This window comes from Trematomus bernacchii, unplaced genomic scaffold (genome assembly GCF_902827165.1).
Source record: "Trematomus bernacchii unplaced genomic scaffold, fTreBer1.1, whole genome shotgun sequence".
NCBI lineage: Eukaryota > Metazoa > Chordata > Actinopteri > Perciformes > Nototheniidae > Trematomus > Trematomus bernacchii.
In genome coordinates this window covers 10,066,878-10,079,583 of record NW_022987705.1, presented here as the reverse complement: position 1 = coordinate 10,079,583, position 12,706 = coordinate 10,066,878, and the positions used below count along the sequence as shown (strand labels likewise).

At 40.2% G+C, this 12,706-nt stretch overlaps 1 protein-coding gene across 1 annotated transcript in view; it reads right to left on the bottom strand.

Annotated features, from left to right (window-relative positions):
- Positions 1–246: 246 nt before the first annotated feature.
- sept8a (septin 8a) overlaps positions 247–12,706 on the bottom strand; it is a 30,188-nt gene continuing 17,728 nt past the window's right edge. The window contains exons 6-10 of the mRNA XM_034140056.1: positions 8,701–8,797; positions 3,715–3,883; positions 3,453–3,585; positions 2,860–3,029; positions 247–1,324 (exon numbers count right to left, since the gene is read on the bottom strand). Of these exons, the coding sequence (XP_033995947.1) occupies positions 1,321–1,324; positions 2,860–3,029; positions 3,453–3,585; positions 3,715–3,883; positions 8,701–8,797 (573 nt within the window). The 3' untranslated portion in view covers positions 247–1,320. The remainder of the gene's footprint in view (positions 1,325–2,859; positions 3,030–3,452; positions 3,586–3,714; positions 3,884–8,700; positions 8,798–12,706) is intronic.

The window sequence follows — 12,706 nt, the reverse complement described above, 5'->3', positions numbered from 1 at the left end:
CAAACAGGAAACACTGCATCTTAGGCTGACAGCTGTTGTGGTGACAGTTGAGGCCGAGAGCATCTGTGTCTGTGTGTGTGTGTGTATGTGTCTATATATATGTGTGTGTGTGTGTCTGTGTGTGTGTGTTTATACTGTATGTGTGTGTGTGAGGGAATAAAGTGGCTCTACCTGCCCGTGTTTCCCTTTCATCTCCCTCCCGTCTGAATATCGTCAAAGAAATCATGGCAGAGAGACACATCAAAGTCAGGATGAGGGGGGGGTTGCATTTATTTCCAACGACAGACAGTAAATACAGCTGCTCTCTTCTCTCCGAGTGTAAACTCTCCTACAGCGAGTTGAGGCTTCTATGTTTACCTGAATCCTGTGTTTGTACATATGCTGTATATACTGGCTTCATGTGTGTGTCCACGGTCACACACTCCCATCAAGGCGGAAACAATAAAGTTGCATCATTTGTTGACAATGTACACCGTCATATGTGCGCCTTACAATTATATCATATTGAAAAACTAGGTCATTTTGCATATTTAAGCTGGGTAAGCTCGATAAAATATTCACATACATTTATTGAGTTAATACGAAACAGCACCAAAATATTGCATACCTTTTTTTATATAGTTAGGACTAAGCTTTAGGTTGTCAGTACCAATGTATATGCAGTAATATATACAGTATACAGGTACTCAGTTGTATTGCTTTACATATTGCTATCTAAATGTATTTGAGCTCAGGGATTATTCTACTGTGAAATGTACTTAATGATTACAAAAGGTTAACAGGCACAAAACATTTCAAAACTCAGGTATTTAAAAAAAAGCTTGATTTCTTGGTCTCCATTTAGTAATTTAAATGTTAGTATACGATCAAGCTCATCATAAACTCTTTGGATACAAATTGAACGGTTTTAAATGACCTGATGTGTTACAATGTAGAGCCATAAGCCTCACGTTTCTGTGTAAATAGTTGATGGAAAAACACAAAAAACAACAGAAAATCATTAAGTCACAACATAGAAAAACTAAAATTGCATATATTTATAAAAAGTGTCCAAAAAAAGCATAGAATGTACGATCCTGAATTAATGAGATGGCCACTGTTGGCAGGTGAACATTTTTTTATTTTATCTCTCACCATCTTTCACTCTTTCTCTCCCCTGTGGCTTCGTCATGCTCATCATCCTCAGTGTCTTTGGTCCATGTGCACAATGTCAAGATGGAATGTCAAAATAAACAAACAAAATAAACAGGTGTTGTCGTTGCTATGGTGATGGAGGACAAATCCATGGTCGTGTGTGGGAGGGTATGCAGCGCCCATAAATTAACTGAAAAACAATGAAAAACAATAAAGAAAAAATAAATGAACGAGTAAACAACTACTTATGAAAATATATGAATGAAGAGCTCTAAGAAAAGAAGATGAAGTAGAGTGGAAAGAAACAGGCGCTGCTTAAGTTCAATTAAATAGAAGTTATTTGTGTTAGTCATATTTTGAGCCATTACAAGGTGGAGGAGGCTCTACAGTTTCAAACCTCTCTTCCTAATGTTTTCCTAAACTTTTATTTTCCTCAAGTTAACCAAAATGAGTCAGTAAATGAGTCTCCTAAGACTGAGGATGTGTGGGATGTCATTCATAAAATCATAAAACCACAAAATGGAAGATCAGTTCCCTAAAGCCGCTCTGACAGCAGAGTGTGTGAGCGGCCACAAGATGGAGCCAAGCGTCCTCACATAGACTCTCAGACAGAGCTATAGAGAAATGCATAGACCACTACACATCACTGTCTGAAGCTTAGCACGTATCATTTACACCCCCCCCCCCCCCCCTGACAGACACTGGCTTCATATATAATATCACTACAGAAGAATTAAGAATAAACTTAAACCTGCTTTGATCTGCAGTAAACTCATATTTTCAATGCGTTGCATGAGGCATTGCATTTGTGCAAACCAAAATAATATACAATGACAACACAGCACTAAGCTTTCCTCTGATTGGATCTAAAGGGACTGGCTCAAACACAAAGGTCTATCCACATTCTTTTGTCCACATAGGGTGCATTGTTGGTAAATTGTTGAATAAACCTTTAAAACTGTAAACTGTCAACCATATACATGATGTTCATTGCTTTGGATTACTGAACAATGGAAACTCTCTGAAGTCGATTATCATATTGGACTCAAATTAGTAGAAAATAAAACCTTTCTGAGAGGTGAGGAATTAATCTATGAAATGAAATGAAATGCAGTACAACACCTACAGTTAATGAGCTGAAGCATAAAAGGCATTTATACCTGTGCTATCATTAATACATACGCTCAATTAGCATACGCCTATTGAAATCACGTCTGCCCTGTGATCTGTATTCTGCTTCACCTATTTTTAAGCTCAGCTTTCAACTGCTTCACCGTCTCCTCCCTGAATATCCTGAATAATCAGAGCAAGGCAAAAGGAAAGAGTGAAAGGACAGGAAATGTTAAGCCTGGGCAGTACAAAAAGGAGGGGGGGAGGGGGGGGGGGGGGAGAGTTTCCGTAACACATGCCAGGCCTTTATAATAGCTGAAATGCTTGTGTGTTGGAGACAGGTCAGTAACGGCACGGCACATTCAGTTAAAAGCTCATTAATGTGACACTTTGCCACTGGGCTTGGCAAGATGCACGCCTAGCGCTTAACAGACTTGTAACAGGGGTTAGAGAGCAGAAAGAGAAGGGGTGATAGAAGCTGTGAGGAAATCATTTCAGGGTTTAAGGCACAGACTGAAAGGACAACAGGATTAGTTGAATAGAGGAGTTGGAAACAGCAGCTTCCTGCCATGGAGAGAAGAGAGAGTGAGTGATAAAAGGGAGGGAGTGCCTTACTTTTTCTTGTCCTTATCCTTCTTGAGCGGCTGAGATAAGGAGAGCGTCTCGGCGGCCACCTTCTTCCTGTTGAAGCCGTTCATCTCCTCCTCCAGGTCTCTCCGCTTCTCCTCCACCTTCCTCTTCTCCTCCTGGTGCATCCGCTTCAGCTGCTCAAACTTGTCATGCAGCTGATGGGAAGATGGACGGACAGGACGGGGGTGAGAAGAGAAGAGATTTGAGTTTGAACTTGTCAAGTGACATTTCACTGTTAAGCTAACTCTTTATGGTTAAATGGATCTGACAATGGGCTGAAGTGACAGCAACAAAAGGGTACCTCGTACATATGTTCATATATTACCGCATTTGTCATGTATTATGTAGTTATGCTGATAACCCTGACCCAAATAATGCAAAATGAAAGTGCTTCACATGATGTTTTTGCGTGGACACATTAATAACCACTTAAGCTTACTGTACAACCCCAACCAAGCATTTACCAGTTTACAATCAAATCAGCTAAAATGACATGAAGATGACTGGAAACTATGAGCTGATCTGATATATGTTCAAAACTAATATTGTGTCCTCAATCATTTCCACTTGAGACGTACCTCTCTCTCCTTTTCTTTCAGTTCTGCTTCCGTCTCTTTTACTTTGTTGACAAACATTTGTCGCATCTCTTCCTCTTTACGCTGCAGGTCCCCTAAGAACTCTTTCCTCTTGGCCTCATACGTCTCTTGAAGACTGGACGGATGAAAAAGACAGGAATAGATTAGTCGTTGTCTCCTAATAATAGAGACTCTCCCTGCTGTTGATACTTTGGTATCTCTGAAGTTTTGGAGTGTGTCTCTTCTCTCTCTCTCCTCTCTCTACCTGAACGGCTGGCTGTCGGGGTCTGTATCTTTGAAGCCCATCTCCTCCAGCTTGCAACGGCGGTACAGCTCGTAGTGGCGGGCGTGGGTCTGCTCCCTCAGATCCTCCATGTTGACCCTGATCAGCATCTCTCGCAGTTTCACAAAGTCGCAGTGGATCTCGTTCTCGACTAAAGGGAAAACACAGAAAGGATTAGTAGAGCAGCAACACATTCTGCTACGGTGTTTGAACAATTGGTTTCTGTTGTCAGCGTCAGATGTGTAGTCACATTTAGTTGAGTGTTTGCTTCTCTCTTTTCATTATGTTCCTGGCTGTCTTCATCACGTCTTCATCACGTCTTCTAACTCATTTTAACCCCATCTGTCACTTTGTCCACATCCCTTCCTCTCCACCTCTTTCTATCTTAAAAGCAGGAAATCATACCACATCTCTACAGGAATGTGAAATGCAAAATACAACTGGATACATCACATTTGGCATCCATTCAATCAAACTAATCTTTGCTGACAAAGAGGGTTTGATAATATGCCCTTTTTTGCAAAGTTCATTTTTCCTACTTTGATGACTTTAACAAGTTCACTTTAGTTTCACGTCTGACTGACTCTCACAGTTTAATGATTTCATGGTGGGGAAAGGCAGGAAGCGTTTCCTGCCTGACAGATTGACAGCTGGGGGGGGGGTTGCCCTGGGCGTCATGAAGCCTTTTTACTCCCAGGTCACCTCATTTACTCCAGAGCAACAATATGGACTTTTCTGGAATTTAGCACGCAGATTGTTTTGTTCTGTTAGAAGCCATAGCAAAGGTCAATGTGGTTAGTGTAAAGTAGGCATGGGTGGTAATATGTTGACTGAGGATGTAGTCTGGAGAAGCGGGGAGTTATATAGCAATACATATGCTGCTAATAGTTAGTAGCAGGGTGAAAGTATGATGGAAAACCAGGGATAATAGGGTCGTTCCTTATAATACAACAACTTGCAAACTAAAACAGTGGTAGAAAACGGATCGGATGAATTGCTTAAGAAATATTTTCCCATTTAAAAAGGTGAGCTTCCAAGATACTGTAGCTAGCAGGAGTGACAGTGCTTGCTACAGGTCTGATAAATGTGATATTGTAACAATATAAGAGTTGAATGCTTCCTTCAGACCAATGACCAAATGTTGCACCCTTCCCCTTTAGTTTAAGTGTGAAATAACTGATTGCAACCTACTTTAAACTTCTGCAGACAATCATATCTGCCAACTCTCCCATTTTGCACTGTCCTCATCAAGAAAAATCACTTTTTCCTTTGAAAATAAAGTTTTCCCCTCCCTTTTAAAGACTTTATAATACTTTTATGGTCTATGTGGAAACTTGGAAAACGTGTATTTGATGTGCTCAATCTCCAATCTTTAAATGAGGGCACACTGAAGTGCCACATTTCTGCTAAGCACTACAATCCTGCAGCACAACCTAAAGCAGCTGTGGTGAATAAGTGATATATCAGCTGCTTAGTCTAGGGAATAGTATAATGACTCTTTAAAAGAACACGTGTTGTCAGAGGGAAAAAAAGTACTTTCTCCTTTGAGGAATTTAATGTGATCAACCTGTTAGCCAACATCAGAAAGAAGCTATAAAGAGCTTTCCTGTTGTCTCAGATCTGTGTGGAGGCACGTGGTGTTTCAGGGGCTCGAGCATATGCAATTAACCCCAGGCTGAAAGTGGTGGGGACGGAGATGTATGTTGGGTTTAAATACCATCACAAGCTGTGAGCTGAGGACGCAAAGATGGCAATAATAACACTGGAAAAGCCTAATTAGGATGGCATTAAGCTTCTCCTGATAAAAAAGCCTGCAGTGCACGATAGCAAACCACAACGCAGCATCAAATAAGGCAACTTAATACAGTTGTGCCTGAACCGATCATCAAGATGCTCCCTCATTACACTAGGACATAAATCAATTTAAGTATCATCAACATCTGATTGAATGACCCACACTACATTTTTAAAAAGACATGGAAAAAAAGCAGCTTTCTAAATCACTTATTTGTACAGATTTGCTGTCTGACAACATATCATTAGTGGGAGTATACAAGTTAAAAACAGACATGAGCTGTTCTCTGGGGCTGCATCCAGGCTACTGAATTGGCTGTTCATTTGGCATGTAATAGTCTCTCTGTATTGACCCCCCCACCCCCCGCCCCCCCGCTGAGGGCTGACTGAGGGCCAGTGCTCAGACTGACTGCAGCGCTGAGCCTCAAGATATCCCAGCTCACACACACACACACACACACACACACAAACACGCCAGCATGCGAACAGTGACTTTTAAATAGAGAACAGAGAAAACATGGCTGCAGTAAATCTGCTGTAACGTGCCAAATGAAAAAAAACATCAAAATGAACGATGTGTCCCAGGATGATCATTTTTTTTGTTAAGGCTTTATTACTGTATGTCGTGATTGGGAGACAAGCAGATTTATTTATAGGATAGATATATGCTCTAAAGCCTACCAAGAAATGTTATTGTAATGTGTTGTATGGGTGGCGGTATATCTCAAGGTGGGTTATTTAGGGGTAATATGTGACAGAAGTGCACTGGCATCTTTCATATGTGTGATTCTGTTTCTTTCTTGTTTCAATTTCGGATTCTTTTCAATTAACAAGCAAATTAACAAACTACAAAACCCTACAATTTCACACAACAATTTTTTTTAAATGCTGTAATTGGGAAATAAATACTTACTGAGAAGCTAATGCAAGTCAGTGATTGATAACACCATGTTCATATACTGTACAAACACCCACTACATCATGTTTGCACGGTTAAACAAACACAGCAGCTTGCGGATAAGAATTATAGGAAGGTCTGCTTTAGGTCACATATGTCTCGATGTGAGAGATAACAAAGCATTACGATCTTGAGGGCTGTTGAATTACTCTTTTTATCAGCACACAGACCTTCCTCTGTTTTCACGTCTATGGAAATTTCCCATGGCTCTTCAAGAGGTTACCATAACCCATCTATATGACATCTGGCATCCGCAAACAGTTTCCACTGACACAGCCCTTCCTTTCTGTGGGCCAAGTGGAGTAAAAACACTGAGACTTCTGTCCTCTGCTGCCCTGTCTGCCCTCAGATACTGTGACAAAGTGTGTGATACCAATGGTGAGCCATCAGTTTGCAAGCAGGCCTGACTAGGCAAAGTGGGTTTTTTTTTTATCAAATCCCAGCAGCCATGATGTCAGTTGTCAGGCAATGATGGGCAAAGCAGATGAGAAAATTAGATGTACACAAAGAAAAAGACATTATTTGTCATAGATGTAATATGTCTTATCTTTGGATGTGTATGGAAACACAGCATCATCATTTCTTACAGCCTCAGATATGGAATATGATTATAATCGTTTGAACTAATCCTTTCTAGAATTAATTACCCAGTCAATTTTCTTTTAATATACATTTGAAATTTGTTGTGACTGAACTAGTAATAATTCTGTCTGATTTAGCTACATTTAGTCGGCTATAGAATTATTTTACATCATCCGTAAAAAAGACAAACAAAAATAAAAAAATATGAAATTGTTGTCTTGTAATGAAAGAGTTGTGGGAGATGAATTACAGCTGGTTATATATTTGAATTTAAGTTATTATCATAATTCTTTACATTAATGTTCCCCTTGATACCTGTGTGTTCTTGACATTCTACAGTGAGCATTTCGATGTATCATTATCAGACCTGTTCTAGCAAATATCTACCACCTGTTCATTTCTGTTGAAGAATGACAAAAACATTTTTGATTGACACTAATCCCCGAAATAAATGAGCTTCCAGTAAAGCGTAGATAACCTTTCACAGATGGCACTATCCTACATTTTGCTGAACAAAGCTATAGTTTCATGGGGACTGAAGGAGTCTGAAGGAATCTGTTCCCTATGAGACACACAGCAGGCTTTATAAATAACCATAGAAAGTGTCCTCTGAGGGTTGGGGAATGACAGTGGTCAGGGAAAGGAAGACAGGGGGAGGAACCGAGAGCAGTAATCCAAGGAAGGGAGGGAAGATAAAGCTTCTCTGAGAGTCCGAATCCCATCAGAGCAGTTATATTCTCACAGCACAATTCTGCGTGACATTCTTAAATTAAATTGTTTACTTTCATTGACAAGCCCAGAGGAATGAGCTTTGGGAAATAAATGTCCCTGGTGATTTCTCCATGAGCAACACATGACTGCAATGCACACACAAAGACAGATATAAATAGGGATAAACATACAGTATGTGCACAAAGTGGAAGACATTAGCCTCACAGATAGCGCTGCCACACACAGACGCACACTGGCAATTTCCCAAACAATCTCTTCCCACTCGTCCTTCATTTCGCAGTGTCACTCGGCATGAAGTCAGCCTCGCAGCTGTGGAGGGCGCTCGGCATTAAGAAGGAGGGTATAAATAAACAGGCAAACTGTGGGACGCACTGGACACTCCGCCGTGGCAGGAAAACATCTTTCACCATGGATACTGATGGACGTCACTGCCTTCTCAGCATGCCCTTTCTCCATTAGCAAAAACCATCGTCTAAACAACCAGTGGCATGCGGTATAAAATCTGTCCTTGTTGATGATGAATCACATGAATTCATTTTGTGACTATTATAAGAACGTTTCAGCCTCTCTTTTGCTTTATACAGGCAACACGATTTTTATCAGTTACTGGCAGGAAGCGGTAGAGTTATAATTTACTGGCACTTTAAGGAATATGTATTTTTATGGGACTATTTATCGATGTTACCTCAAAGGAAATAATTTTTCCATAGATGTCCTGTTGATTTAAGATAAATATTTAAACCTTAAATCACAGTGCCAATATTACAGTTTGGCACTGTCTTTGTCTCACTTAAAAAAAGTCAGTAAAGAAGTTAAACACCTACTGTTGTGCCTGCTTGAGAAACACAAACACACAAACACAAACACACACCATGATTAACTTGCATATGAATGGTTCTCACCTTGCACGATACCCCAGGGGTACTGTCTGGCCCTCACGGTTTTGTTCCCCACTTTGACCTCTTCCACGCTCCCAACCACAGCAAAGGGCAGAAGGGCCTGTGTAGGGGAAAACAAGTTTTTGTTAAAAATGTCAAAAGGCCAGGGATGTAAGTGAAGCCTTTCACAGGGGCTGAATTCCATCTCCCTGTTTTCTTTGTGTTAAACTTTAGAGTTTTCAAATAAAACCTTTCACTGTGGCTGTCGTCCCTCTTATCTTTCACAACCATCCCACACCACAGAGAAGTGTAACCACATCGACACATGAGCTGCACCAGAGCTGTGTTTTAAGTTTTACATGTGGCTTAGTTGGGGCTGAGAGACCTATTTGTTGAAGCGATAAAACACAAACAGACTTTCTAGCTACGTTCGAACGCCTCGTTAGGATCGACAGTGAAGCATCATGGGGAAAACATGCCTGATACAAAACCTCAAAAATGTGTGGTGAGTTGAAACCAGCTGGCTGCTCGCAGCTCAGAGGAACAAGCTGGTGAGTGTGGGCGCTGATGTAACGGACTATGAATAGATGGGGATACTGTACATGGACTGCATGTGGGAAAAAACTAAATGCAAATCTAATTTATCCATGAGAGAATTAGCTGTGTGTATGTGTGTGGGCATCACAGTGTGATTATGCATCATCCCCATTTTAAAATCAGAACTCAAAAAGGCTTTACAAATAAAAAGGTGTTTGTGCTTGCTGCCTGAGCCAAAATCAAGAGCACATGTTGAATTACATTGCTAAATTAATATAATTGTTCAGTATTTCTAAAAAAACAGTTTATTTTCAAAATGGAACATTTTTAAATTGACATATTGCCGGTTGTAGGAAAGCGTGTGCTGCTATAGAGTTCAAAAAATATTTTATTATGGAAAGAATTTAGGAATGGAGAACAAGTGTAATCAAACAGAGCCAGTAGTCATATAGTTTTGAGTTATAATGTTTGCTTAGACTGTTTGTTCAAGCACATGCCTAGGGTCAGCTGGTCTTTTAAAAATTGTTGAGTTTTTTTCCCCGTTTGCACTTTGGATTTGTGAGATTGCAAAGCGTCTGGATAAACAGCATTACTTCAGTATGTGTTAAAACAATAAAATGGTGTCAACATATGCCGCTGTTACCAGATGTGTAACACATGTGGCACTAAAGACATGATGTAACAAGACAGTTGGCACACAGATAATCCTTGTAAATCCTACAATGTTAAGAAGTGTCACAATTCTAAGAACAATGGGCTTTATTCACCCAATTTTTTTATTAAAACCCACATTGAGAACACAAGTATAAACATTTCTGAAAGCAAATTTTGGAAAAGATTTACGAATATAATAGTCAATGAGGCCTAACTGTATAATTTTTATTTTCAATAATTTGAAACGTGTCGCTCTCTGATCATTCCTGTGTTTTCTTTGAGAGCTCTATTTCTGTTCACACAAATATTCAAAAAGAGGTAACCACAAAACGATATTTAACTGAAAACACAAGGGAAATGTTTACTCAGAATATTTCTTCCACACTTGCCCTCGCTAACATCTCAGTAAATGAGCTGGTAGATCATTTAAATATATATTTTTTTGAAATGTTATAGATTCCATTGCTCCCACTAAGGTAAATGAAATGTCTGGCAAGAAAATATCTTCATGGAAAAAGGCCATGACCGTGGGAACAGAAAAAAAGAGTGTCGAAAAGCTGAACGCAGGTGGCGGAAAACAAATCTCCAGGTTCATTTTGACATCTATAGAGAAAGTATAATTTTGAAATGAAAAATGCACGACAGTCTTTCTTCTCTGACATCATTGCCAAAATCTAAAACAAAGCACGTGCCTTGTTTGCTACCATCGCCAGACTAACATACCCACCAGTGTCAGTTGCCTCTGTATCAGGGACAGGAAAACATTTGCTGTTCCTGATACAGAGGCAACTGACACTGGTGTCCACTTAAAATCAATTCAAACACCATGACACAATTCCATCTGATTAATGATAAAGACCTAAATGACATTATACAACAACCGAAATCCTCCACCTGCTGCCTTGATATTATACCAACATGCTTTTTCAAAAATGATTATCATTGCATGGCCTCAGATCTCCTACATATAGTAAACAAGTCTCTTCACTCCGGTGTATTCCCACGGGCCCTGAAAACTGCAGTCATTAAACCACTCTAAAAACGAATAATCTAGATGCCTCAGTAATGAACAATTACAGGCCCATATCAAACCTCCCATTTCTAGGTAAAATCATTGAAAAAGTAGTTTTTCAACAGCCGAGTCATTTCTTGCATTTAAATAACTGTTTCGATGTGTTCCAGTCAGGCTTTCGTCCAAACCACAGCACTGAGACTGCTCTTGTAAAGGTCTTCAATGACATCCACTTAAACACAGACAGTGGCAGAACTTCAGTGTTAGTATTTTTTAGTATTATTAGATCTCAGTGCTGCGTTTGACACTGTTGACCACAACATATTACTAAACCGACTGGAAAACTGGGTGGGACTTTCGGCAACAGTTGGTTTGAATCCTTCTTAAAGAAGAGGAAAAACTTTGTTTCTATAGGTTACTACACATCTGAGTTGACAAATATGACATGTGGGGTTCCTCAAGGCTCCATCTTGGGGCCTCTTCTCATTAACATCTACATGCTACCACTGGCTCAGATAATGAAAAACAACTAAATAAGTTGCCATAGGAGACTATGCTCCAATTCAAACACTGAGTAAGTGCATTGAACAAATCAATGACTGGATGTGTCAGAATTTTCTCCAATTAAACAAAGATAAAACTGAGGTAATTGTTTTTGGAGCCAAGGAAGAACGCATAAAAGTCAGCACTGAGCTTCAGGCCCCGCTCACACGGGACCGTTTGCGTTTATGCACAGTATGCGTATTCAAAAAAGTCTTCCGTTCACATGCATTTGTTTCATTTAACGTGTCTGTTCAAACGAGACCGCTGGAAACGCTGTAGTACATATGCCGGGACTGTAAGTGGCGCTGTAACTTCCGCCACAAAATACACCAAAAGCAGTGAAGAAGACTCCGCAGCAGCCCCGCAGCAATGTTGCCATGGCTACCCTTCTGTTTACGCCCCGCCGTGGATTTAGCAACATGTAGTTCATGTAATTCTCCATGTCCACTTGTTGCTGATGGTTGTGGTAGAGGAGCTGTATATTTTTGCACTAATATCTGTAGCATGGTCAGTAGCAGTAGCACTAGCAGTAGCTACTGACAGGAGGAGGAGCATGTCTCCGTGGAGAGGACTCGCTCAGAGAGATATTCTCTACAAACACCGGGTGAGATCCTCCTTTGTCAATATAATGGATCAATGCATGAAATCTGACTCTGTTTATTTTGTTTAAGGAGTATATTGGGCGTTAACAATTCTGGTTTGCCTTTTATAATATTATTTCATTCAAGAACCCCTTGTGCGTTTAATTAACACAGCCATGCTACAGCAGTGAGCAGGAGAGGTGGGGAAAGGTGGGGCTATCGTTATTTTTTCAGGAAATATTCGTATAGAGGTGATTACACGGACTCGGTTGACCCCCCAGAGCGTTTCGTTTGCAAATCTATCCACCTTGGGACCCGTTATCGTTTGTGGGGTCAGTTTCTATCGGCCTCGTGTAAATAATAGGGCTATACGCACGCGAAACTATGCAGATACAAGCAGTTTTCTCCTCGTGTAAACGGCGCCTCAGTCTGCAATGTTCAAAACAAAAGATAAAACCAGAAATCATGTTTACTGACCTGAATTTCATTCAGTTATTATGCTCCAAATATCTGGAACAAACTCCCAGAAACCTGCAGGTCCGCTGCAACTCTTACTATTTTAAAATCCAGACTGAAGACTTTTCTTTTTGCCGCTGCTTTTAATTGAACTTAATTAGGGATATTGGCAAATATCTGGAACAAACTACCAGAAACAAGCAGGTCCGCTGCAACTCTTACTACTTTTAAATCCAGGCTGATTTCC